At 45.2% G+C, this 27,822-nt stretch overlaps 4 protein-coding genes across 5 annotated transcripts; 2 read left to right on the plus strand and 2 right to left on the minus strand.

Annotated features, from left to right (window-relative positions):
- Positions 1-11,437: 11,437 nt before the first annotated feature.
- LOC124479219 (DELTA-stichotoxin-Hcr4a) lies at positions 11,438-13,161 on the plus strand. Its single transcript, XM_047037838.1, is given in 5 exon segments — positions 11,438-11,483; positions 12,030-12,084; positions 12,086-12,127; positions 12,594-12,771; positions 12,773-13,161. Coding segments are annotated over 4 exon segments (522 nt in total). The 5' UTR covers positions 11,438-11,483; positions 12,030-12,034; the 3' UTR covers positions 13,025-13,161.
- Positions 13,162-13,983: 822 nt separating this feature from the next.
- apnl (actinoporin-like protein) lies at positions 13,984-15,764 on the plus strand. Its single transcript, XM_047038182.1, is given in 9 exon segments — positions 13,984-13,987; positions 14,163-14,235; positions 14,335-14,378; positions 14,381-14,435; positions 14,437-14,509; positions 14,512-14,559; positions 14,562-14,629; positions 14,631-14,708; positions 15,758-15,764. Coding segments are annotated over 9 exon segments (450 nt in total).
- An 804-nt stretch (positions 15,765-16,568) lies between these two features.
- LOC124479203 (keratin, type I cytoskeletal 13-like) lies at positions 16,569-19,925 on the minus strand. Its single transcript, XM_047037819.1, has 8 exons — positions 19,375-19,925; positions 19,154-19,236; positions 18,845-19,001; positions 18,554-18,715; positions 18,216-18,341; positions 17,628-17,845; positions 16,981-17,021; positions 16,569-16,741 (listed from the first exon to the last, which is right to left on the minus strand). The coding sequence occupies exons 1-8, from the start codon at positions 19,903-19,905 to the stop codon at positions 16,644-16,646; spliced, it is 1,416 nt and encodes a 471-aa protein (XP_046893775.1). The 5' UTR covers positions 19,906-19,925; the 3' UTR covers positions 16,569-16,643.
- A 2,130-nt stretch (positions 19,926-22,055) lies between these two features.
- ramp2 (receptor (G protein-coupled) activity modifying protein 2) lies at positions 22,056-27,206 on the minus strand. Of its 2 annotated transcripts, none has more exons than XM_047037827.1 (6): positions 27,094-27,206; positions 26,374-26,436; positions 26,185-26,223; positions 24,124-24,153; positions 23,861-24,029; positions 22,056-23,738 (listed from the first exon to the last, which is right to left on the minus strand). In XM_047037827.1, exons 1-6 carry the CDS (start codon positions 27,137-27,139, stop codon positions 23,489-23,491), a joined length of 597 nt encoding a protein of 198 aa, XP_046893783.1. In that variant the 5' UTR covers positions 27,140-27,206; the 3' UTR covers positions 22,056-23,488. The 2 variants fall into 2 exon arrangements, with proteins under 2 accessions (XP_046893783.1, XP_046893784.1); XM_047037828.1 differs by having other exon boundaries at positions 26,374-26,433; positions 27,094-27,203.
- Positions 27,207-27,822: the final 616 nt, after the last annotated feature.

Below are 27,822 nucleotides of genomic sequence, written 5' to 3' on the forward strand. Positions count from 1 at the left end.
AGGTCCTGAGTGGAAAATGTCATCAACAGAAGAGTTCTATCTACCAGATAGCCTCCCATGCACATCCAAATCACATGGCACATGACATTCAAGAAGTATTCATTAACATTCATTAACCTTTTCTCTTGAGCTTACAATTAAAGATGAAAGTCACCTCAGCGTAAGGGTTTTAGTTGTTTATTATATATATACAGTTGCATCATTCAGTGTAAAGATAGTCTCGGAGAACAGCGAGAGATGATTAAACACACTTGCCATCGCAGATTCCGTAATGAATTCAGTGTCATTACTGATTTTTCTAATCCGGTGTCTATGACAATTACAATGTAAGATCAAGCAGAAGGAAAAGGTCATAGTTTGGTTAAAAGGGCAACTCCTCCCCCTCTTTAAATGGCAAATGTCATGTCAGCCCGCAGATGGAGACAGGCCGGGTGAGGGTGAGCGGCAGGATCCTGGGGGGAGAGGAGGCAAGGGGGTGGGGGGTTAGAGGGGGTAGATGGGGTAGAGGAGGCAAGGGGGTGGGGGGTTAGAGGGGGTAGATGGGGTAGAGGAGGCAAGGGGGTGGGGGGTTAGAGGGGGTAGATGGGGTAGAGGAGACAAGGGGGTGGGGGGTTAGAGGGGGTAGATGGGGTAGAGGAGACAAGGGGGTGGGGGGTTAGAGGGGGTGGAGAGGACAAAGGTGTGGGGGAAGAGGGGAGGAGGGGGTGAGAGGTTGGGTTGCCAGAGGGGATGGAGGACAGCGGGGGTCAGGGCAAGGTGTGAAGGAGGCTGGCTGAGGCCAGGGTGAGGAACATAGGTGTGAGTGAAGTCCAGGACTGGGAACATAGGTGTGAGTGACTGTGTGAGTGACACCACAGAGTGGAGTTGGTCCAACTTCCCAGGTCCTATGTGTTATGGGAGACTGATCACAGGGCTATTGTATGAATTTCAAACACCTCAGTGGCTTGTCAGGCTATGCATTCAGCCCTGTGAGTGAGGAGCCGTGCAGGGGGACTGAAGAGCTCGTCCTCCGCCATCACTCCTGCCCGGAGGTTCGTCTCAGCGAGGCGGGGAAGCGAGCCCCGCTTCCATTTAGCGCCTGACAATATCCAAGCTTTCTATTCATTTCCCGTCTCTCAGGGGCAGAGGAAATGAATCATAGGTCTGTCAAGGAGAGGCACTGGGGTGCTCCTGCAATAAGAAGCAGAAGAGGAAACTTTCTATGTGAGGTTTACTTATTTCTCCTGGACCCCTGGAGCATTGCCACGGGACGACATTGCAACATTGCGGTTTCAAAAGGTAACAGACTTGGAAAGATCATTTCATCTGCCCATCCTTCTTTTTCTCTTCCTCCCCCCTCTCCTTCCCTCCTCTCTTCTCCCCCCCCTCTCCTCCCCTCCTCTCTGTTTCCCCTCTCTCTCTCTCTCTCTCTCTCTCTCTCTCTCTCTCTCTCTCTCTCTCTCTCTCTCTCTCTGTCCTCTGTCACTTCCATTTAATCACAAGCGTCCGACTATCGATTCCTGGGTCAGGCTTTTGCAGAAAATAACACTTGAGTGACACTGCTTCAATGACCAAAACATCATTATCTCTGCAGAAGCACACAAACACACACACACACAGATACACACAGACTCACTACTCTCTCTTTCGCTCTGTCTCACACACACAAACTCAGAGTGGGTGTGTTATTGTTGTGTATCGGGATGGCTGTGATGCTAGTGTACAAGTGAATGCTGTCATGCCCGTGAACCTCCCTTGAATATAAGAAGGCACTGCATGTTTTTGGCTGTAATTTCGATCCATCTAAGCAACCACTGGACAAGAGATGATACTCGAGTATTATGAGAAAATGGGGCCAGAAGATGAAAAGAAAAGAACAAAAAAACGCTCCCACAATTGTGATTAATTAGCTGCCCATCATGGAGCAGGAGATAGAGGGGATGGATGGATTGCCTATTAGTCTTGAATAGGCGGGCAGGCGCTGCGTCCAGGTGTCCTGTTTAAGGTTGACAGCTGAAGACAACCCAGAAAGACACAGCACCCTCTCCCTGCCCAGCCGTATCTGTGTCCTCAATCCCACCAGTAGAACTCTCCCCTGCAGGCCACTCTAGAGAGGGTACCAGCCCACCGATTCACTCTCTGAAGAGGACAGGATACCAGCCCACCGATTCACTCTCTGACACACTCACGGGGAGACATGGGGTCTATCAAGATCTTACGTGAGTAGGTGGGTCTTCTCTTCTGCTTGAAATGGTTCTCTATGGATCTCCAGATTTGTGTTGGTGTTGATTATGCATGTGGGTCCCTGATGCCGCCAGCACCCCTCCCTCTCCCTTCCCCTTCCAGTGTTGCTCAGTGAACCAGCCCTCACCCCTCTGCCCTTCCTCTGGCTCTCACTTCAGGTGTTTTCAAGGTCTGCCATCTACAGGGTGCCAGGGCGGAGCTGGAGGATCCTGTGGATGTCTCTTCATCAATGTCTGATTACTCCCCTTGGTTCCGTCTTCCTGGCAAAACAACTCAAACTGTCCAAGACACACACAAACATACACACATACACAAACTATCAAAAACACACACACAATCAAACACACACACATGATGATTCCTCTAGAATGAACAAGACAATTAAGTAATGATCCTGTCCACAGCCTGTCTTTCAGTTACACCAGGGATGATTTAAAGGAAATAGAGCAGCCTTGTTCAAAAGAGAAGACAGTCAGATAAACAAATGACTGAGTAACAAAAATTGATTTCTTATTTTCCAACCTCCAGCAGTACCCTTATAAAACAAAAGAGAAAAGGCACTTACGGATGTTTCTCACTCAAGACAGACACCAGCACAGCATGTGGGATGTTACATTTACATGTCCTTTTCATTTGTATGTATTTACCATATTCAGCTACGAACTGATGTTCATTTCTGTCTAGAAAGCGTGGTGCGACAATGTTTCGTCACAAAGCTCTTTCTGCTAGTCTCTGAGAGACATTCTTCCCCTTCGCCAGTCTGAATGTGACTTTGCTCCGGTCAACCGACTGCCATTGTGTGCCGATAGATCCAGTCACCTACCATTACCCTCAGTTGACCCATAACTAATAACAAATCATGGTTGTTGTGTGTCTCTTGAGAGCCTTGTCTCATATCCACCAGTTCTGACCACCATGTATTTGACTGGCAAAATAAGATCAAAGTGGGGCTCCCTGTTGGCTCACTGGGGAAGCGTGCATACCATTAAGGCTAATGCAGGGTTCTGGGCAGGGGCGTCGTTAGACCCTTTTTACTGGGGAACATGCCCCAGTGTAAATCTGCTGTGTTCCAGTCAAATCTATAGTTAGAGTTTTATTAACAATACAATTTTATTAGTCAGTGAATTAATTTAGTTTGATAATCCCGGAAAAAATAAACGCAGTATCCTACTCAATGCTTGTAAAATCAAAGCAGTTTAACCGAAAACACAAACCGATGCACTCAGAATTCCATGTCAGCGCGCTCTTCTAAGCTTGCCAAATAGACACTGCAGCACACACAAAGAAGTCCATGTGTCGGACTCGGCAACTGAGGTAGGCTAAGAAAATATTACAGAATGAAAGAAAGTTTCAACAAATGATAAGCCTACCGATCATCTTATTTTGACTAAAACATAAAAATAATATTACATGAAGCTCAAAAAAACTGTATTTCCACTCAAATGAACGCCGCTTGATGCACACTTGCATTAACTATGTCCCTGCAAAAACTGATATCAAACTTGCATCCCTGAACTGTTGTATAGTTGGTTAAGCAAGGGGAATTTTTATAGCCTAGTAGTGCATTGTGTGCAGCAAGCTTGAAAGGATATGAATAGGGGCCTTTGCCCCAGTAGAGTTTTATGTTTAACAACGCCCCTGGTTCTGGGTTTGAATTCGTGTCAGGTCATTTCCTGCATGTCTTCCCTCTTCTCTTTCTGCCAGCTTTCTTTTCTCTCTCCAACTGTCTTATTCATAAATAAAGGCCAAAATAATTATAATTCAGCAAAAATATCTTCAGACAAGATCCTCCCAAGAAACGTCTATCTATAGAGAATGGATACCTGGAATGGAATGGAAACTGGACGTCATACTGAATGAACATGTCAGCTACAAAAGCTGAGGTTTCTCTTAATTTGATTACTCATTTATTGACAAAATCCAGGCAAACTATTTTTGTTAGCTACATTGTACAAAACAAACGACAAAACAACCCTGACTTCATCATTGTAAAATGATTTAACCGGCTGTACAGTGTGTCTAATGGAAACAAATGCTTGTAGAGAAAAGCAAGTGTGTTAGGATCAATAGTCTGGTCTCCTCAGAGCTAAAGAGCATGCTGATTATTGCTGATTGGGACCCGAGGAGGATCAATGCTTCTGATTGGGCCTGTTGTCTGATGGATGTCTCGTCCCGTGTGAATCACCAAGCCAACAAAGAAAGGACGCTGTCATGTGTTTATGTAATCCAGCATCTGTTTACCATGTTCCCTCTGTGTCATCCTACATTACGAATACCGAGTGTCATGATCAAGTGTCCGGACCACTGTCAGAACAGACCCACCATCCAAAATATTGCTCAAAAGAGGATTTCAAATAAAGTGGATGCGGTATGTACAGAGAATATTCCCACATTAGAGCAATGTTTCTGGATCGTCCAATGTCTGAGGGATGACAGAAAGGCTCTGGTTGTTTTTTTGAGAATGCTGCCTGTTTGGAGGGTGCTTGACATTTCTGCTGGGCTGATATGAAGAGAGGCTCGTTGCACCTGTGGGGTCTGCGTCACGATTTGTGCCAAATTCAGCTCCCTGTTTCCACACACTCATTTGGTTCTCCTTGGCCCTCTTCACACCGAATGGTGTGCAGACAAAACATTAGAGAGTAGGATTTCTGTAATGAAGCGTGCCCACCTTTTTTATGGAGCTTGTTTTATTGTTTGGGTGCTCGTCGAGGCACTCCACAACTCAATAGGCACGACTGGCATAAAGCTCCAGAGATGTTTTAGCACCTGGGCTACAATATTCATTGAATCCTCTAATGGATTCACTGTCATGGTGGGGTGTCATTGGACGTTTAAAAAATCCAAAGAGTGAAGAGTATTCTGTATGAATGACACTTCCAGCATTTGCAAAACATAGGCAGGAATTATGGAATCACAAACTGCCGGCCCAGACTAAATTAAAATAATGTTGTGCCTTTATAACACAAATAATCCGGAGGGTTTGGTGGGACCAATGGAAGGTGGAATAATTGATAATTGATTAATTTGGCAGGTCCATACAACTAATCAGGTCACCATGGTCCAATGAGGGCTTGTGTGAAAAGAAGCCCATGTAACCGTGGAGAGATCACAAAACAGCCTCAATTCACAGAGGCTGAGATGGAAGCTAACCAATGTAGAGATACACGATAACAATATATGATTCATGGAAATGCTCAACTTCCTCCCATGGATTGTATCTTGTCTCGAACCCTTAGCAGGGACTTTGCAGCGGCTGTCAGGGCGTCTTCTTCCAATGTAAAGCCAGGTTCAACAACCTCAAACAGAGTCAGGAGGGATACATGCAGGAACATATTGTACAGTACATAACTCAGTACTCTGTACTACCAGTAAATGTCTTCTATCGTCAAACTTCTGTCACTGGGAACCACTGTGAAAAATCAAGTGCAAAGTAACTGCAATGTTGTTGCTATAGCTCTGGCTATGCAGGTACTATGTGGTTTGGGAGGTGGAGCTTCTGCTGTCTGTGTACACTACATCCCACGCCTCCTTCAGACATACCCAGAATCTTCTTCAATTCAACACTTGGCTGGATTGTACGGTAACTGTGTAAGCACACCCAATGTCTGCGATCAATAGGTGAAGGTTTCTGTGCTTGTGCTGCTGCACGATGCTGTCTTCAACCTCGTCCTCTATTTGAAACACTGGCTGCGTCCCAAGCTGACCACAACAGAAATATTAATGATAGCATTTCCAGATAATTCGGAGTGATTATACCAGAAAAACAGTTTTATGAGTGCAGAATATTACTTTCAAATGAATGAGGGCCTATCATTTATATCCAAATTATACATTGTGTTGATTGATACTCTAATTACTATAATTTTTCTAGAACACCTATTATAACAAGTCGAGCGGGCAGCTCAGAGCCTGCAGCCTGTGGCTGTGAAGAAGGCTGAGGTACCCTAAAGGGAATTATTTCAAGTCTGGTGGGCAGACAGATTTCCCCATCAGTGCCGAAATGAATCAATTGTCAATCATTTTCAATGATAATAAAGCGATGAACTCTGTGTGAGTGAAGCGAGCGTCGTCCAGAGTTTGAAGACATGTAGACATGGATTCTCTGAATGCTCTCCCTCCAAAGGAAATCAATGGACTGATCAAAGCTAGCTATTAACGCGTGATGTCTTTCCCCTGTGGCACCTGCTTGCATCTGGGGTGGAAAGTTCAAACAGGAGATGACCTCAGTTGGGATAGACGGTGTGCTGTCTGAGGGTGCGGAGGTTTGACATCCAACCCACTGTGCCTGTGTTTGGGCCTCTCGATGCTCCTCTGCTCCCCCATCACATCCCTCCATCACAGCACCATTGCATCTGACTCACACGGTGACAGCTAACCTCGACACTGACACGGACGCAGTACAGAGAGGAAACTATACACAAACAGATGCCCTCGCTCACACACAATAACACACACACACGCTGTACATACATGCAGTCTGAAACACGGAAAACATAACTTGGTTCATTGAGAGAGCGAAAATATCCATGGAAACAGAGTTAAAAAGCCATCCATTGCACTGTGCCCTTTTAAACTCATCATGTCGTGATTTAAGCTGAGGCCCAGACGCAGGTTGCCCTCTGTTAAAAGCAAGCTTCCATCACTTTATGGAGAGGGAGAGGAGACAGGGCCAGGGACGGGGAAGGAAGCGGAGGAGCAGTGCGGTGTGGGAGCGTGGTGAAAGAGAAATCCATATTCAAGACTGGACCCATCCGTCCGCTCCGTCGCTCTGGATTCATCGGCAGTCGGAGGCAAAATGTCACACCTTTCATCTGCTCACCCTCAACCACGGACGCTTAATTGCAGAGGTGGAGCAACGAGGGATCGAACACAGCGCAGTGGGGGACAGGGGACGGGGTTAGCCTGGCTAGGTGAGGGGATGGGGGGGGCGTGGGGTTAGACGGCTAGGTAGGGGGACGGGGGGGGCGTGGGGTTAGCCGGGCTAGGTGGGGGGTGATAGCAGCCAGCAACAAGACAAGAAAGCAATAAAACTGATAAATGACGGCAAGCCACTCTCATGCTCCGGATTGTAACCCATGTCCATCCACTCTCCGCCCCCCCCACCCCAACCCCCCCAACCCCACCCCCTTCTCGCCCCAGCCACGACCCCCTCTTCACACCACTCCCCTGGCAGCACCCGTTCCCTGGAGTGCTAGACGCTTTCTATTGAGCTCTAGTCTGTTTACAGAGCCATGCCTCCCATTGGATTTTGGATCAATGGGATTATATTTCTTCAACAGCAGGAGGGAGGGCTGAGAGGGGAGGAGAGGGAGAGACCTGCAGTGAATGAGAGGGGAGGAAAGGGAGAGACCTGCAGTGAGTGAGAGGGTGAGGGAAGAGAGAAGGCGTGCCTGCGAGGGTCAGGACAGGCAGGCAGACAGACAGACAGACAGACAGACAGACAGACAGACAGACAGACAGACAGACAGACAGACAGACATGCTAACTGACTGATGGTAGGATGATGCAGTAAGAGAGCATGGGTTGGGGTAATAGCCAGAGGAACAGGCCTTTGCAGGGAGATGGGATGGAGGGTGTGTTGATCTGCTATCTAGATTGGAAAAACAGATGTTTGTTTTGATTGGTCTTTGAAGAAGAGGGTTTAGTCCTGCATGGCAAAGATCTTTTGTCAAGTTTGCTTCTGATTACACTCAAATGAAAGGGTAGACCTACATTGAAGTTCTCAGGAGAGAGAGAGAGAGAGAGAGAGAGAGAGAGAGAGAGAGAGAGAGAGAGAGAGAGGGGGGGGGGGGGGATATGGGTAGTGTAAATAGTCTCTATTGGACAACATCAAGAGTTAACAAAGGGAATATCTTTGTTAGAAATTCTTTTTTTGTTTGTGTGCCAGAATCTGGAGTAACAATGTTTATGTCTTTTATGTGTGATCATGTGCTTGTGTGTGTATGTGTTTGTGCTCGTGTGTGTGTATTTAAATAGATTTTTGGTACAGTTAATAGTCAAGTTGAAAGGTCTGTCCCTGATTGAAAAGAAGCATTTGCTAAAATGGGGAGTGGAGGGGGGGGGGGGGGGGGGGGGGGGGGGGGGGGGTAGGGTCATCATTCAGGACGTCCGCCAAAATAATCAGATGGAATATGTTTTTCCTGAAAACAGTAAATGTTGAATAAATTAGCATATTTTGACTAATCACATGCATGCGTTTCAAACCTTGACTATAACTGTTGGAGAAAATGGCGGAATCCTCACACTGAGCGTAGTGTGAGTAGGTATATATGAGCGTCCGCATGTATGTGTGTGCGTCTCTGGATGCGTGCACGACAAAGGGACAGTGAGAGCATGAGAGGGAAACAAAAAAAAGAGCGAGAGACATGGAGAGAGATAGAGAGAGAGAGGGCTGGCTGGCTGTTGGTGCCTCATTACATGCTGAGCCTTTTCCAGAGTGGGTCTCCTTTAGTTGTTTTGATGTGTGTTGTCTCAACTGTGCGCTGTGTTTCCTCTACTTGTCCCCTGGCTGTGACACAAATGTATTCCTATTGCACATCGTGCTATCGATTTTTCTTCGGAGGGGGAATTAATCCGCGCTGAGCGCAGATCATCTTTAAACCAGGCATTTATTCACACTCTCACCTCAAGTGCACCACTGCGCAGCCTTTTTATCACCTTGTAATTTGAGAAGCAGGATGCACTGGCATGCCCTGTCAATTTTTAAGCCCCACTATCTTCTCACCGTCTTGAGAAGACTGACACATGTTGGCACGCTCACTCTCTTTCTCTTTCACACTGACACACACAGTGGGGTTGGTGCCATGGACTCGTTATCCAGCTACCTAAGCCCTATTTCTCAACTGTCCTCATCTTCCTGCAACCCTCAATGTGGTACCACATGTAATCCTCCATAATGGACTTTTAATATTTACACTTATAGCATAATCGCTTAAACATTCATTTACGGCACCATATTTGGTTTTTTTCGCTAGGCCTGACAGCCTATTCATCAAAAAGTGAACGTGCAGAACCTTGCGCCCCCTGCGGCAATCAATCAGCGCTCCTCTCCCCGCACAGCATCTTCGCATAAGATATCTTATATTTCAGACCAAAATTAATCACACTGTGAAGTTTGCATAATCCCCGACGCCTCCCTCACCCATTAGCCTACGTTTGAGAACCTTTACCTTTGGAGACCACTCTGATGGCTCGAGGGATTAATCTAAATCTCCCATTCATAGTGTGGTCGCGATGGTAAAACTGGTAATGGTAAAACCAGGTGATAAAAAGGAAATGTGAATTTGCATCCAATTATTGGATCACAATAGAACAGAGCCTTCAAATCTAGCATATAGCATATAGAAGGTTAGGCAGGACAGGCTGAGTGGAGCGTCCAGGGAGAGTTGACATGATGAAATTGATACAGAGCCGCTGCATGTTTTTTATAAATGTTTAATTCATTTGTAATTATTTTTACTGAAAAAACAGCCCCATGCCTTAAATGAACTATCTAGCTAATTGCAATTATTACGTAATGGAGTTAGATTAACTGAAGTGTAAAACCAGCAACAACACAAAGAATCATGATTTGTCAGTACACTCTTATATTTTCATTTTTTTTGTATCATAAAGAATTGGATTGTAGTCATTGTTTATTTAAGGTGGACATTTTGAGATATATATGGCCACTCTTATCCCACCCTTTTCCATCACTTCAAAGCAAGCATTATGAAGACACATCCATCACATTTTCCAGTCATTTTGTAAATGTTATCCCAGTGTGCTGAGTCTTCATCCTTTTAAAAAATGGTTTGAAAAAATAATGCATATTTTCCACATACAGTTAAATGTGGTACATTACTTGTGTAGTCAAAAAGAGAGGTCCAATTCGCCAAACCTTTAAATAGTAAATGCATGTTTGGCGCCACCTGGTGAGAGCTTGGGGAGAAACGTTGAACAGTCGCTTTGGATAAAAGCTTCAGCTACATGACTAAATATAAATGTAAGTAACTGTTTGATAGTGATGAGGGGTGATCAGCACATCTTACAAACTCATAACAGAATACTCACAGTATGCTCCAAACAGAACGTGTTGTGGTTCCCCTGACAACACTCATCCAGCTCAAAACCTGAAGATATCCTGGATCTAAGTACCTTTACCGTTTCACTGGTAAGTGCCTGCTGTGACGTAAGAATCTTGTTAGTACAAACACACACACACACGGGTCAACCTTTCTCACCAAGAAAGTACACCATACAAGACTTGCAACCATAAACTGTGTTTCCCTCATGCTATCCAGCTAAAACATGAAATGTTCCTTCATGTGTTACTGCAGCAGTCCTTCTGTAGTGAGGCTGTGGATGCACAGAGTGCGTTGTTCATCCGTTCCTGCACATACGAGATTGAAACATTATCTGACTCTGCTGGCAAAGCTTTTTGCTCTCTGATCAGACTGTTTAAATCTTTGATATAATTTGTCCATCCACTTAACTCAGAACTGTGTTTCCTGATTCAGACTCATATTGACCTCAGCAGCTGGTATTTAGGGCTCAGCAGAATAGCTATCTCACGAGTTGACATGTATTGCTGTCTGCCATGATGGGTATTTTAGGTCAGAACAGCACTCAGAACAGTTTTCCGTCAGCATGAAAAACATGATCATTCATCTTTCAGGAAGCTGACCTGTGATCTCTGTTTAGAAACAAGCTCTTCATTGCAACATTTACACATTGAAACAGAAACGACTTCACAGTGACTAAGAAAACATAAACATGTGGACGTACGGACAAAACAGGAATGTAGAAAATGACAGTCCAGAACCCCTGTACTATTTCACGGGTGTGCAGGAGTCCGGGATTTCTTTGTGGCCAACTGAGCAGATTTAATAATATGCGACGCAAGTAGACTTAGCACCATGTATGACCCATCTGGGCATCTGTTTGGTGCCTGGCATTCAATACATCACATCAAAATTCACAATGGAATCCAATATTTTCAACTCCACACCATAATAAATAAATATAACTAGTAATTTCATAAATTCACATTCTCTTTTCTGACTCCAAAGTTCACCTGTCACTCATCGGTCCTGTGGCAGGATGTGGGCAGGATGTGTTTCAGCTGGAAGGGAGGTGCACGCCCGCTGAGGCAGTGATTGAAACACTCCCACCACCTTTCCTTCCACCTCCATCCACCTCTCCCTTGTCCGTTACCCTTCAGGATGTCAAGGAACACAATCTAACATCCTGCTTTGATTGAAGAGTTCACATACTAGGGGGTGAATATTATTAAATTTACAATGCCATGAAAGTAGTTCACTTGTCATGTGTTTGTTAATATCTTTGTAGTAAAGTAAAAGCGTTTTCATAGACGGATGTTTGAATAACTTGTGTTTGCCGGTATGAGCTTGTTTAGATACAAATAGCTCCTCATCTTCGGTGTGAAGATACCGGGATTCTTAATAAAGCTAGATGGATGTTCTAGATCTTGTCCATAATTACGCTGATAAGTCGTCATTATTATTGTCCTGTTGATTTGCTGATAGCTTTTTAAAAAGACAGATTGTATTTACGAGTGAAGCTCCCTCCTACTGCACACCACTGGCTCTTCATTCCACACACACACACACACACACACACACAAACACACACACACACACACACATGTCTGACTGGAACCCACAGAGGACTGATATGTAGTTTGTTGTTATTTACAGTGACAGTATTAGAACACCTATATGCAGTCCAAGAGGACTGCACCCTGTACCGTTTGAGAAGGCATTCTAAGAGATGTCCCCAAGTCTTATCCGCCTTCTCTCCAGCAGTGAAGATGTCAGTGACAGCCGAGTCGGTGTCAGCAAGCCTCTCCACGGACAGGAAGTGAGATCACCGACAGCAGCAGCTTCTGCCTCGTCAACCCAAAGTACGTCCCAACACCAACCCTTGATTTGGGCATGATTTCGACAAAAGAACACGAACACGGGTTGCTATTTCTATTCTTCTCGCTCCTGCGTTTCTCAGAGTAACTTTGGCACATCAGAGTTTTTGTGGATGGGTGGTTCCATGTGAGACATCACTTAGCTGAACGTATCCTTCTATCCATCATGAGGTGACGCACACCGGCTCATTGCACGCTGCATGCAAGTTCACCCGGTGTTACTTTCAAGTCCACAGCAGTACCTGTGCAGTTACACTCCATCCATCAGCTCAGACTGTTTCAGCAGGAAGGCTGCACACAAAAATGGAGAAAAACAAGACTTTTTATAAAAGTTGTCAAGTGTATTTTTGACCTATGTGTCCTGAGTCTCGAGCAATAAATCTAGGCATGCAAGCTTCCAGTCTGAGAGAGAAGCATTCAAACGGTGCCATTGCTATCCTGTCCTCCCCAGAGTGTTCATGGCCAGTGGCTACTGCTTCCATCCCCCCCAGCCCATCGTGCGCACCACCAAGACCGAGGTGTGCTCCTTCACCAAGGATGACAACACCGCCACAGGGGCGGTGGGCCTGCTGACCTATGACCTCCTCCACGTGCAGACCGGAACGTTCTCCGAGCATGTGGCCGTCATGTTTTTCTGTGCCATTCGACTACAACCTGTACAAGAACTGGTTTGGTGTGGGCGTGTTCGAGGTAGCCTGTGCCTGTGACAAAAACCTGTACAAGCGCATGTACTATGACAGCAACTTCAGAAAGTTTACCTGCACCGAGGCCAGTGGGTCAGGAATAGAGTATAAGAGTACTCAGGTTGATCTGAGGGCCACCATGTCCAACGTGGGTAAGGCTATTGTTAAGGTGGAGCTCTATGATAGAATGGGCCGATAGCATTGAAGAAACCGTCACCAGTTTCCACAGCATTGAGATCTTTATCAATCGGTAAATCTACTTGATTTTGATGATTACATGAATACAAATCATTTTGGTAGTTATGTTGTTTTCCAATCATTCTAGATTCAGATATGTGCTGCTGTTTTACACACAGCTTGCTTATCTTGTTGTGTTTGAATGACTTAGCCTTTCTCCTTCCTGAATAAAGATATATTTAAACAAATTCCTTGGTGTCGTCTTGTTTGGGTAAACTTCGATGTTTTGGGAGGGTGCCAACTGAAAGAAATTGAGCTTACTCAGTATTTCTGTAGCACGATGCTATTGGAGTGAAATACAGAGCCTCTTACCACCCTAAGCCAGTCATACAGGCAGACACATTCTCTCCGTACAGACTGTACCTGCGTGTGGCTGCTCCTTACGTAACAGGCCTAGATCCACCAAGGGTCTATTGTTCTGCTCTGTCAGCTAACACCCAGAGTTAGAGGTGGGTTATCTTTCCCAAAGGAGCAGACAATGCCATCCGACATGTGGTAGGCTTTTAATCAGAGCCCAAATTACGTAACGGGTGAAAGTGTTGCCACGTGAGTGTGTGTGAAGCGGGTGTGGAAATATTTCATAATTTGATTTTAAGAATCGCTTAAACTTCCTACTAGAAGAGTTCCCTCCTCTTGCTCTTAGAGTGCAGAAAGCTTGAGGTCTTCTACACAGGTAAGAGACAGTGTCTCTCTGGAGGTTCGAAAATACACCTGTACATTTAGCCTACTTAGACTATATTTATTCCTCTGGGTGGATAATATTTTGAGAAGTGAATGTAGTTTTGGGCCACACATAAGTAATCTGGGGCCGAGAGCATGACACCTGCAATTGTTCAGACGTGGCTTGAAATTATCCTTTCACAGGTTCTATGCTAGCTGTGTGTGTATGTGTGTGTCCGTGGTTGTTCATGCTAATTGCAAATGGGTGATTAGGAAGTGAAAGGAGTGAAATAAAGTGTTTCTGTGTGGAAAAAAGGTGTCAAAAGAGGGAAGTGTCGGTTTAACTACGCTGTATTGTGCACGTCCAATTAAATGAGCTCTGAATGTGCCTGTGTTGGAGAGTCATAGGTAAAAACAGCAACCATTTAAAAATGTCGAAGGCGTAAACAACAGGAGGAACGTCACCATGGAGATCACCAATCTCACCAACGACTACTGTCTAATCAACCCCAAGTGAGCCCTACTATAGCCCCTCCCACAAACTACTGAGTAAACTGCTATGGCATGTTTGAACAGTTTGTTGTCATGTGTGGATGTGTGTTTCTCGTACAGGGTATTCCTGGAGAGTAGGGACACCTACACCCCCTCTCAGCCCCAAGAGTGAGGTCATCAACAGGCTGTGTTGGTGTTCTGACCTATGACCTTTTAACTAAGTAACAACTACATGGAGACCGTAGCCATCATGTTCTCTGCGCCCTGGGACTACAACCTGTACAAGAATTGGTTTGTACCGTGGGTATCCATGACAAGAGTGGTGACTGTGATAAGACTTTTTTACAAAGAGATGAGACTATGAGAAGAACCAGAAGGGTTTTGTCAGGGAGGAAGCCAGTGGATCAGGGTTAACAAGTGGGGAAGTACCTGGAGGTGAAGGCCACCCTGTCTCCCAAGGGCGAGGCCATCATGGAAGTGGAGCTGTGGGACAAGTTAGTTTACTCCCTGGCCCAGCAGACCATGCCTCTCTGGGAAGAACCACCTGAGCTTTCTACCGTATGTGTCAAAATCAGTTCATCCACTGCAATGTATGCGTTGCCAATTCTTCACTTGATGGTCTGCAGGCGTGATTCAACATGCGTTTTGTTGCTGACGTGTCGGAATTCGCTAGGTATTACCTTCTAGCAAATCTGCTTAAGATCAGAGTTTAGTTTGTTTATAAATCCCCTCTCCTGTATGGAAGCTTGTGTTTGTCTCTGTCGCATCCGGCTTTAAACTGGCTTCTTTAAAAATGAAGAATGAAAGGATGACTCACCAGAGACGGGGAGAGAGGGTTGCAAAGCTTAACACAACACATGAAACGCTTGGCCTGTAGACTCTGGATAAATACAAAATTCAGCTTTAATTTTGTCACTTAATGTATGGGTCTCACTTATTGATTGAACCTGGGAGAGAAATGCTCCATTTTGAATAAGAATGTACAGTGAGCACAGCAGGTGTGCATAATGTATGCCTGTGCAGGACCCATTTCCTGGGGAGCTTTAGATATCATATCAGGAAAGAAAACTGTAGAAACAGCGAGGGGGGGGGGGGGGGGGAATGTCCAAGCACAAGTGTTGATGAAAACACCCTTTTCGAGACTGAAGCATTAGAAAACTCCTCCTAGAGCCAACAGGAAATAAAGCATATCTGGCTTCCAGGGGTGTTAGGTGTGCTAGCATTGCTAGTGGTGCTAAGGTGGCTTTGGGTGCTAGGGCCGGCTAGTTGTACTAGAGTTGCTAGGCTGATGGGGTGCTGGTTGTGGTAGGGTTCCTAGGGGTGCAATCACCCATGCATGACCCAGTAGACTGTATTCACTATTTGTACAGCAGGCTACAGTATGAAAACCAACATGGAAAAAAGTGAAAACAGTATGCACCTTGAAAAGCATGATCCAGCACGTAATCGCCCAATTGCAGACACGTTGACAGTCCCCTCTGTCACAATTACATGTCACAGTACAACATGTCTGTGTCCTAATGGGGAAGCTTCTTCTCTTCAGGTCTTAACACTCACTTAGACTTCAGTGCCTTCCTGACCCTCCTCATCAGAACGGGAGCCAATGTGCCGTCACGTAAACAACAAACCCAAGGCTCTTCTTATGCTAATGCCTCAATTGCAGAAACGCTGTTATTAACCTGGGGAAAATAAGGGTTGGAGCAGTAACTATAAGCTCTCAATTCACATCCCAGATAAGTTATTGGGTTTCCGACTGCCATTCCATTTACAATTTGAGCCCTGCATTCCTGACTCGGTTTTCCCCAGATTCATTATACTCCTGCCGCATTAAGTGGTTGCCACCACAAAAGAAGCCCTGATCAAAGGTTTCTTATGCCGCTGTAGCATTTGCATGAAAGCCACACATAATATAGAGGAATAAACTAGCTCCATTTAGGCTTCTGAAGCATTGTTGAGTGGTGCATTGGAACGGCTGCATGGGGTCCTCTTTCAACAGACGGGGATCCTCTTGGTGCTTTGAATGGGGATCAACTCATTCCTTTCACATTTCTCCTCTCCCTCGTGTGTTCTTCCATACACCTTCATATACTTAAGCCTGCTTTTATGTTTTGTGTGTGTGTGTGTGTCCGCGTGTGGGTGTGTCTGTGTGTGTATGTGTGTGTGTGTGTGTGTGTGTGTGAGAGAGAGAGAGAGAGAGAGAGAGAGAGAGAGAGAGAGAGAGAGAGAGAGAGAGAGAGAGAGAGAGAGAGAGAGAGAGAGAGAGAGAGAGAGAGAGAGAGAGAGAGGGAACGTTATTATCATGCGAAAGGCCAGATAAACATTGCACAGCAGTCAAAACAGATTTGATGCATGTTTTATTGTGACCTTGGGTAAACACCATCATGTGGTGGAGTACATGACTCCAGCACCACCTCCTCTGTGTTGGAAGTTCAGGAAGTGCAGCTCACCACCTCCCCATCCACCAGCTCCTCCACCACGGTCACCACCTTAGTCTTGATGTTCACATGACTGGAACTGGAGCCAATCACTGACATGGAGAAATGGAGAGAGAAGAGGAGAGATCTTGATGAGAGATTCAGATTTCATCTGAATGGGCCTTGGACATTTACTTAGACAAGTCCCTTCAAATGGATGGTCTCACCCTTTTTTCTCTCTGACGGTTTTTTTTTTAACAAAGTTCCAACCTGACAGCCCTGATAATAGCCTGTTGCTTTAGTATTAGAGTGTCCTGACGTAAGGACCATAGCATATCATATATATACTAACCTGAGGTTTCAATGTCAACCGCAGAGCTTTTGACCGCATACCTGTGAAAACAACATTTGGTGAGATACAATCATTACTGACAGACTGACAAAATCAAAGATTAGATATAGACGTAACATATTCCTTCTCTGAATGAATCGCTCTGGATAAGAGCGTCTGCTAAATGACTAAATGTAAATGTAAGATCAGTAGATCCTCGTGCGCTCTAATGGTGGTCAAAGCCTGCAGCATTTCTGCTTTAAGACTGCCACCTAGCGGCTGATCAAAGTATTGACGAGTGCGCAGATTATTTATAACTAGCTATTAAGAGCTGATCGTATTTCCCATCAGATGTAATTCTAGACCTTGGCCGAGAATTATAAATCTGTCTGACATCTGACTGACTACCATAGCACCATAATAGTGTCATCTGTTCCTGTGGCTATAGTGTAGTACACAATCAAAGTGTACTGTGTAGACACTAGACAGTATCTTGCATGTTAGCCATGCAGATGACATGACAATATGTAAAAGACCGAAACGACATAATAAGGGTTTTCATGCCATCATTTCTCTCTTGTGTGTGTGTGTGTGTGTTAAAAAAAACCCTCATCAGAAGAAAGGAGGAAGACTGGAGGACAAGGATCCAAATTGAGAGTCCAGCTCACACTGTGTCATCCTCCAGCAGCCTGTGGTACTCTGCGATCTCCATCTCAAGCCTGGTCTTGATGTCCAGCAGGGCCCGGTACTCCTGGCCGCTGCGCTCCGTGTCAGCCCGGATCTGGGTCAGCTGGCTCTCCAGGCTGGTGACAGACGCCTGCAGCCCCATCAGCACAGCTCCATAGCGGGCCTCCATCTCCCCCAGGTTGGCCTCCAGAGAACTCTTCTGTAGGGGCAGGCAGGTCACACAGTCAGGGCTGAGCTGGGTTAGGATTTCTCGGCTGGTTTAGTTTGGGAGGCTTCATTTTCTGGAGGGCATGCATCGTTTTTATTTTATGAAAAGTGAGCCTGCTGTTGTGATGTAAGGGGAGGATGGTAGTAACATATCTATTTGCCTTCAGAACTTTTGTGGCTTGTCCTACTAGATATTTTAACCTTTGGCTTAAGGATAGGATTACTGTAGTTTTAGCCCAAAAAATAGTCTGTTTAAAACGGTTCCTTTAATGAACACGTTACATGCAAACATGTGACAAAAAAGCTATACAAAAGTTAAGAGGAAATAAGGTATTATGGCAGCCATGTTTGTAGTTCTTTACCATGGAGTAGAGGGACTGCATCTCCAGCTCCAGGTCTCTGGCAGTGCTCTGGCCAGACTTCAGCTCCACACTGCTGGTCTGCAAGACCTCTGTGCTGGTACTTACTTTCTGCTGCACCTCTTCTGCCTTGAAGGGGAACACACACAAAGAAGCCAACATTCACACATGCACACACACATGCACACACACACACACACACACACACACACACACACACACACAGACAAGCGTTTTAAAGAACTGAAAGTGATATTTTTCGATGAGGGTGCGATCATGTGATTTGCTTGACATTCAGGTTCTCATTGACAGTCATTAGATGCCTTTGAGACGTCTCTTACCTTGGTCTGGAACCAGGCCTCAGCGTCTCGGCGGTTCTTGCCCACCAAGGCTTCGTACTGCTCTCTGACCTCGGCGATGACATGGGTCAGGTCGGCCGCCGGCGCCGCTTCCACCTCCACCTGGATCTGACCGCTCATTTGGCTCTGGAGCGACAGCATCTCCTAGGAGATTGCGAGAAGAACAACATCCACTTCCTGTTGGCACTCCTGATGTCAACTCAGAGCGGCGTTCCGAAGCTCTTTTTTTTCCCCCCTCAAGAGCAGGAAGCCCTCATGTGTAGACTAGCCTACCTCGTTACGGTGCTCCTTCAGGTAGGCCAGGTCGTCCTTCAGGCCCTGCAGCTGCATCTCCAGGTCACTCTTCTCCAAGGAAAAGTCCCCCATCATCCTCTTCAGCCCGCTGATGTCGGCCTCCACAGACTGGCGCGATCCCAGCTCATACTCAAACCTTCAGCCCGAGACAAAAAACCGGAACCTTCCGTCAGCACTATGATGGGATCTTATGCTAGACGGGTTCCACAAAATTATGGTCACAAGTACCAGCGATACAATTGTGACACCCTAAAGTATGGTTCTTATTTTATTCTGCAACAAACTCACTTGATTCGGAAGTCATCCGCTGCCACCCTGGTATTGTCCACCTGCAGAGCCAACTCTGTCACTGCTGCAGTGGCAGCCAGGATCTTTTACGTGGAGGACACACCCAGCTGTCAGTTTACATACTGCAGCTCGCATTACCTGACACATTCAGCTCCCTCTCACATTCAGTCAAGTCTGATAAAAATTATCTTTTTTTTTCTCCCCAGTTTCTGAAGACTCACCTGGGTGCGGATGTCATCGATGGTACCCTGGTGTGTGCTAAGGTCTCGGGTGTTGATGGTGATGTGGTTGAGGCCCCACTCCTTGATCTGGAGCTCCAGCTTGGTGTTGGCCTCCTCCAGGGTGCGGACCTTGTCCAGGTACTGGGACAGACGGCTGTTCAGGTTCTGCATGGTTTGCTGCTCATTGGCACTGTTGAAGCCTCCGTCTCCCCCAGCCCCTGCGTCCAAAGAGAAGGCACCAAAGCCCATACCACTTCCTCCACCTCCTCCACCTCCAGCACCAAAGCTCATACCACTTCCTCCACCTCCTCCACCTCCAGCACCAAAGCCCCCACTCATTGAGATACGTCTGGTTCCTGAAGAAAAGCCAGCGGAGGATATACGGACACCTTGGCCCCCGGCCCCTCCGTACACACTGCCAGACCTCTGGGAGGAAAGGCCCTGTCGTCCCCCAGAGCGGGAGGAGGCGTAGCCCCCCATGGAAGCTCCTGAGCCCAGGCCCATAGACCCGTGTCTGTAGAGGGTGGTCATGATTGCGTCTGGAAGAAGATGGGTGCAGTCTCAGCCTCCCTCTGAGACCCTTATAAACCCTGCTTCAGTGGGCGTGGCGCGTTAACCTGGCAGGAGAACCAATTGAATTTATGGACGCGTGGAATGTGCTGAGAAGGGGTACGCCTGAAGTCAAAACATCAGGGTTGCCAACTTTTCCAAAAACTTGGAGGGAGATTTGGTGGGGCCATTTCACAGAAAAAGCAACCCCCCCCCCCCCCAGCAACCCCCAAGCCGAAATACGTGAGGTGAGGCATGGGAGCCTGTGAACTGCTTGAAATGGCGTGTGTCTCACCGCCAATGCATGACAGTTGGCAGCCCTGTAACATACACGCGCACAAACACTCACACACACACACACACGTTAATAAATGATACAGTTGTTTCCCCTCCTCGACATGTTCCATCCATCCAAGTCCCCCTCACTAGTAAGAACATCCACCCTGCCCCGGGTATCTGCCAGCTCTGTCAGCACAGATCACTGGGACGCTTTAGCCCGGGGGGAGATCTCACTTATGAACTCTCCATATTTTTCATGTGCACAAGTTGAGACGTTTTCCCTGTGTTATGTAACAGTGTCTTCTGTCTTTGAGGCCCTTGGAGTGTTACACTGTAAGTGTAGGCCTTTCATGACTGCTGCATTGGGAACTCGAGGAGAGAGAAGGTTTATAAACTCACTCACTGACTCTCCTAACTGACGTACAATTGTGTTCCATTCTTTATCTCTGGGCTACTAGATACAAGAGACAGGGGATTATTGTTTAATCATGGACAATTGCAAAACGGAAATTCTTGCTTTCTACATATCACATCACCCATCTCACTTCAACACTGCTCTTTTGTCTGGTGCTCCCCTCTGTCTTAAGACAAAAGTTCTCACAGGGTTCCACTTCATAATTGTATGTGATGGTGTCTATGCTTGACTTGGACTGAAATAGATACCGATGCTCACCTATGCAGGAGCTACTGTGCGATACTTCCTTTAGGTCGAGGTGAAAGGGCTCAAAACACAGAATACCTCAGCTCCAAGTTTACCACCAAGTATGACCTAACCATGACCCTGCTTGACCATACCACGGCAGTCATGTATGACTAACACACAAAAGTAAACAGAATGCATGTGGTTTCTGAGAACATGGATCATCAGTATTGTGCAGGTAGATCAAGAAGTGTTCTCCTGGTGCTGGGCAGTAGCTCGGTTTAACCCACAGTCTGAGCTCAGGATAGGAAAATGTGCTGTTCACAAAATGGCAAAAGGTAAATAAACTTGAAACAGTATCTCTTGTCACACAGTGTGTCCTGTATGCCTTGTTGAATTATCTAAACGTCAAGGGTGACGGCTGCAGCTGCTGTATCACTTGTTGCTGCAGGTAGAGCTGGGAGGAGGTGTAGAGGAGCTGGAAGAGGTGGAGCTAAGATTGAGACATTGAGTGATTTACATTGTCAGTGATGCAAGTTGTTTAGTAAAAAAAAAACTCGGAACACTTCTACAGTACCATTGGACCATCATGTATCAGACTACCATTCACAACCTCTAGAGGGAAATGTTTGACAGAAGAAAAATCCAGAAGCGAGATGTGTGTGTGTCCCTGGCATGTAGTGCTGAGTAACATTGTGTGTGCAATCGCATGCACGCACACACACACACACTTAGAGGCCCACCCATCACAACTGCTGGTGCCAGAGGAGGGGGGGGGGACTAGGGATACATGACTGCTGTCATTTCTGACTTAACTCTGTCTAATGGGGTTCTTAACACGGAAACTGAACAATGGTAGAACGCTTGATTGGTTTTGAGCAGAGTTAAAAAGACTTTAACACCTACAGAAGTCTTTTTCCTAGCACTTTCAAAGCTTATCGTGTCATTTTCACCAAGGTAGGTTTATACGGTGATGAATGATGGTACGGGAGAGCCCTCAGTTCGTGGGTCATCACAGACCAGGTCTGGATGAACAAGAAGTGTCAGGAAAAGACGATCAGCTTTGCATTCCTCCCAGGAGAGATCAGGTTTAGAACGAGGGATCAGGTTTATAACATGCCCTTTCAGGCTCCCCACATTAAACAAAGAGATGGTATCCCACCCTCAGCAGCCCAACCCTAAGCCAGGAGGAAAAGGAAAAAATCTCTGGACATCTGGTTTAAACAAAAGATTTTATTCTATTATCACAATGTAGTACAATAAGTAAGAGTCGAAAAACATACTCTTACAGATCGTCCAGAAAGTCTGGTGACCAGAGTAAATGCAGAAACATAGTACATTTGCATACATTTCTTTGTTTCCAAAATAGAAAGCACAAAATGCCTTCTCGTCTTTCCAAAAAATCACAGGAAAAACAACAGTGATAACATCTTAAAGAACTGGACATTTGTCTACTTTCGTTCTGTCTCCCGTACATTTAAGACCATAGGTTTATGGTCCACACATCAAACATTTGATTCAGAGCTACAGTATGACTTTCCTCAGCTGGCCTCTTGTGGCTCACGGTGAAGACCATTGTCAAGAAGAAGGGTCATGTTCATGAACCCTTATTAAAGCTAGAAATGAGTAGGAAAGAGATCCCATAGTCGTGGGCGCGTCTATCCATTGTGTCCTGTTCTAGACCCTTGACCCCAAACGTCCTTGCACTCTGAATCACTTAGGGAACACGCCCTTTCCCTCCCTTCGCATATCTAGCTTCTGCGCTCACCATGGTCACGTCAGTGGTACACCAGCAGGGTCGAGGGCCCTCCCCAAGGGCCCAGAACAAAACATACAGATACTGTCAGGAGAGGGAGAGATGACGTTAAAAAGGGCACATCTCAATTAGATCTGTGCTCACGCATAAATATATACATAAATACACTCACTATTTAGGTTGTGTATTCGTGGTTGTAAAAAAAATGCCTCTGTATCCTGAGGATGAGATATAGTACAGTAAATGAAGTCAAATTCTGCCAGCAAAATGGCTTTGTCCTTTTCACATGTCAAGTCTGAATGCCCAGCAATCCAAGGCCATAACTTTCCTCATCAGCCTACAGACATTCTACCACAAAATGCCTGTTTTCAGTCCCTCCAGATTGACCAAGCTTTTGTCATTATATCCACCTAACATGGAAAAGATTTTGTTAAATAACCAATAAAAACATTGTTAGGTCACGTATCTGGAACGATTGTCAACTAGTTGAAACATTCTAACACACATTTCCTTGAGCAGCCTAAATTAATAAGAAGGGGATGTCATTGAACCATAGTTTAGATTTTTGACACAACCAAAACCAAGTACTATTTAAAACAAAGGAAACTTAACATTGCATTCCTGGGGACTCTTTAATCCTACAACGCTAAATCCTAAAAACAACATGTCCATATGGCACAAAACCTACTACAGTATCAGTGCATCTTCAGACATCCTGACTTCAGGGCATTCAGTGGTGTAATGGGCGTGGGGGGGGGGGGGGGGGGGGGGAGTAATCTGTTGGGTCATGGATCAGTCCAGCACAGCCTGAGGGAACACCGTCTGAGAGAGCAGATGAACTGAGAACAGCGGGAGAATGTTGACGTAAGGCATTGTGGGAGAGCAGCCTATCAGGAGCTCCCATCTCCATTCTTGGTTTTGAGCACCACCAGGATGACCATGACAGGGATAAGACTGATGGGGGTCATCACCAGGGCAAAGACGATGCCGGGAGGGGGGTCACTCAATGCCTCTGTGGGACAGTCCTTGAAGAAAAGGGCGTGGATGTCCACAAAGTAGTGCTCCACCTGGGAGTTAGGCCAAGGGATCTGCAGGCAGTCGGCTGAATCCTCTGTGCCCAGGGTGAAAATGTTATAGTGGCTGCAGTTAGGGAGAAGTAGGGAGTGTAGTGTTAGTGACAGAGTAGATATTATATCTAACAACTTGGATTCTGAATAAATATGTACTATAATGATTGATTATTAAATATACAGTCAACCAACCTCCTCACGTTGCTCCAGATGCACCGTTCAGTACTGTTAAGCACAGTCATGGACTGAACAAATGGTAAGTAATAGTAATCCAAAAATATAGAATAACAATCCTCTAGTGCTATGTCAACACAATGTTCACAGTACTTTTCACAGTAAGTATAGTTCTTTTTCCCACAACCTGAAAGCCAACAGGGAGGTGGGTGTTAGATCAGGTCTGTCTTACATTGGAAACATACAGTAAGCTTGTCAATGCAAGAATGTTAAGGACCCACTTGTCAAGTCACTATCTCCATGGCTGGAATCTAGGAGGAAAATAAAATAGTGCAGTAGTATTGTAGTATACTAGTAGGTGCATGCATACATTATCATATAATACACTGTTTCAGGATTGGTTTTATTTTTATTGATTCAATATCACTGGATAATAGCAAAGCCTAGGCAACAGTCTCTTTGTAGCATAAGCTACAGCTCCCTAACACATCAGTTACATCAAATATAAGTCACGAAAACAATGTCACCGGCCCAACATTTCCCTAAATAGCTTCATAAAGTGCATCATTTGACACTACAATAGTGCGAGACGCACGCGTTCTCAACAGCGTGGCGCAAATACAGACTTACCATACAGGACGGAAAGGAACAGCCAAAAGAAACCGAGCGCTCCCCTCATGTCAGAGAAAAGGAGCATAGACACGTTCGGCCCAAATGATGACCATTTAGAAGGAGTCTAAACTTATAACACCGCGCACTGCGAGGCATAACAGGAAACTCGACCGTGTAGAAGCTAGACGCAGTGCAGCCCCTCAGTTACCAGATGTCCTATCGGTGTTACCCGCGGTTACCAGATGTTCCCCGAGGTTCTGGCTGCCCTGTCTGTCTGCTCGACTTGGCAGCGAAATAAAACGTCTAAAACACACGGTTCTTTAGAATTGTCTTGACTTTTAAAGGGGTGGAGGCTCAACAGATTGTCCTCTTCTCTCTCTCTCAAATAAAAGGGAGCACACCCAAGCTGGGTTGGACTCGCATCTGAAAACCCTTTACTCTTTCATTCTTGTTCTGCTTTTTAGTCTCAATTTCTCACAGTGCAAGGCCTGGCCTACTGGCAGCTTGTGATTTATTTGCCTCAAGGGCTGCCTCTGCCAAATAGGAAACATAAGTAAACATTTAGAGCTGAGGTGTTCAGACATGGATGTAATCATGACAGTGCATGGGTTTTGCGATGCAGATGTCTCAAATTTGGGTTAATTTAATCAAACCTGGAAGATGTTGTTAGTGACAGCCAGCTGTTTAAAGACCCAATTTCACCTACAAGGGGAGTAACATAATTGTGGTACTTTACCCAACAAACCATGCAAAGGATGAGCCTGAGAAAGTTAGAGGACTTTCATCTGTCATTATGCAATACCCTTGGCCATATGGCGCTACATCTGTAGGCTAGGTTTCTGGTCTTCAAATACTATCACTTGGCCCACTGAAGCTGAATAACAACAATACATAATGAACAATGATAGCCAACATCTTATCAGAGGAGCACTTTAATTGATTAAAGACTGAATTCGATGTTGAGCGGGAAATGGCCCATGTCTTCTCAGGACACACATATGAATCTGTGCTACACAAGGTTCACATCACATGTGCCTTAGTAGGGCCTCTAAAAACATCTGTTTGCTGAGCAACATTTTTGATTTAGTAATGACATCAGGAAATGGGTCTTTTCAGCCGAGGAGGAGCTCAGAGATGGGGGAGTTGGCGAAAGGAGGAGGGGGATGGTTTTGGGGAAGGGAAATGGGAAGGCGGAGGGTGGGGAACCGAGAAGGAGAGCTCTGTACCGCCCCAGTTGTTTCACAATTCAGAGTTAATTCAAAGTTAATGCATTGATCACAGTCATTGCATGGGGCGAATAACAAACAAATACAGGAAGTAAAAGGGGGGACATAGGCAAGGTTTTAGTTAACCTCTGACCCCAAACTATTATGGGCTGTATGTTTGCAGCTGTTGACCCCCACACTGTCGGGGACCTCCCCAATAGTTTGTCTTGGACTCCCATTAAAAGAAACTCTCAGATTTCTTGGCCAGAGTATGAATTTTTGTTGTCCTTTTCCCTGCAAGAGGTATGTCAGCTCCAACCTGTTTATAGAAGCCATCCAAGAGAGTCCCCCATGGATTCAAATATATTTCAGATTTAATTTGCCTAATTTGAGATGACGAAGGAAAAAACTACAATAACAAATGTGTGTAATGAATAACGTGTTGCACCTAAAGGAGAATACTATTGTGAAACACCAGTATTTTGACATTTAGATGAAAAGGCTTAAGCAAATCTGTAAACTTACTGCCAAAATAGAGGACTTTGTCGGTAGTCAAGAAAGGCCCTGTGGAATAAACAAGACAAAGTAAAAACATTGATGGTTAAAGGCAAGATCAAAATATGTTTTATATACTTAACATTTGTAGTATGATACAATATAAAACCATTATTCACAATGATAAGTGTAAAGAAATATTAATAACGTATCTGTTACCTGGTGTGGTGGCTTGGGGCACTTCAATCACTTCAGCCAGCCCAGCAGCTATACTGAATGCTGCTATAGAAGTTTTTTTTTTAAACAGGGAACTTTATTGAAGTCAAAACATTGCTGTACTGTTTCAGATATATTGTATTTTGGTGGGTGACATGAACACCAAAAGATAGACTCAACCTCAAGTAATGGACAAGCAAGCTAAGACTAACAATGCCCTAAGACAGAGATGCACTTGTTTGTGTTTGTTTGAGACTATAGGATTGTGAAATGTAAAGAACTGATGTATTCAGATTCTTAACATCCTTCATTGTCCTTGTGAATCGTCATCATTGTTCTTTATGAAATTACTGTGGTTGAAATATGTGAATATAATTATTCACCTCTTTCTAAATACATTTTTTGCCATTAGCCTACCTTCAGCATCTTATCACAAATTCTGTCCTTGAACACAAAATAATTCAACTTTGTTTTAAAACGTTTACCACAAATTAAATCAGAATTGATTCTTGTTCCTTCAATAAAGCACAAAATTGTGTTAACTCAATCATAAGACCAGCTACGCTCCAACTCCAACCATTCATTCATGGGAGTTCCTAAGCATTCCACTTATGAGGTGAAAGGGAGGGCAAAACAACTTCAATATCTACACCATAAAATCCATACTACATCCTTAAAACCATACACAAAAGGAAGACAGAAATGTGTAAATGGTCTACTTACCCCATAGGAAAATCAACAGAAAACACAAGGAATTAATGGCTGTCATGTTGCCTGACACTACTTTGTCCTTCCCTGGTGGAAACAGATTACATATCTCAACCTTTTCACAGGAAGCCTCTAAAAAACAACAGGAAGCTCTCATTTCCTTGGATGGGCGGATTGGGCGGATTCCCACCATGGGACAGAGTGAATCTGATAAAGGGAGAGCTACTGAGGCCCAACACCATACCAACACCTCTCTCTCTTTCACTCTTCCTCTTCCTCTCTCTCTCTCTCTCTCTCTCTCTCTCTCTCTCTCTCTCTCTCTCTCTCTCTCTCTCTCTCTTTCTCTCTCTCTCTCTCTCTCTCTCTCTCTCTCTCTCTCTTTCACTCTCTCTTTCTCTCTCTCTCTCTCTCTCTCTCTCTCTCTCTCTTTCTCTCTTTCTCTCTGACTCCCTCTCTCTGTTTCCCTCTCAAATGAACATAGATCAGCAGTACTGTGAAAGGTGTGGCTGGACTGAGAATAAACAGTTGAAACATTAAAAAAAGGAAAAGCGCTTTAGAATGTTTCAAAGTATTTCAGAGTATGTGGAGTGAAAAAACTGGATTCAGCATGCTACCTTTAATGAAAAAACAAGTGAACAGCATATCTAAAAATGTGATAGTTGTGTCTCCAATCGATGCCTCTTATGGGACACAAACATGACCAACCCGGGTTAGGATCTTTTATTAAGTTATCACTAACAGTGA

This window comes from Hypomesus transpacificus, chromosome 17, assembly GCF_021917145.1.
Source record: "Hypomesus transpacificus isolate Combined female chromosome 17, fHypTra1, whole genome shotgun sequence".
NCBI lineage: Eukaryota > Metazoa > Chordata > Actinopteri > Osmeriformes > Osmeridae > Hypomesus > Hypomesus transpacificus.

Bases quoted from the DNA above. Each gene is read 5' to 3' on its own strand.
- LOC124479203 (XM_047037819.1), bottom strand. From the start codon at position 19,905: ATGACCACCCTCTACAGACACGGGTCTATGGGCCTGGGCTCAGGAGCT. The intron at 19,002-19,153 runs GTGAGTTTGTTG...CTCGGGCTGAAG, and splicing joins GCGGATGACTTCCGAATCAA to GTTTGAGTATGAGCTGGGAT. The intron at 17,022-17,627 runs GTGAGCTGGACT...TTGTTTTCACAG, and splicing joins CTGCTGGAGGATGACACAGT to GTATGCGGTCAAAAGCTCTG.
- ramp2 (XM_047037827.1), bottom strand. From the start codon at position 27,139: ATGACAGCCATTAATTCCTTGTGTTTTCTGTTGATTTTCCTATGGG. The intron at 26,224-26,373 runs GTAACAGATACG...TTTATTCCACAG, and splicing joins GCCCCAAGCCACCACACCAG to GGCCTTTCTTGACTACCGAC. The intron at 24,154-26,184 runs GTAAGTTTACAG...TTTTCCTCCTAG, and splicing joins CAAAGTCCTCTATTTTGGCA to ATTCCAGCCATGGAGATAGT.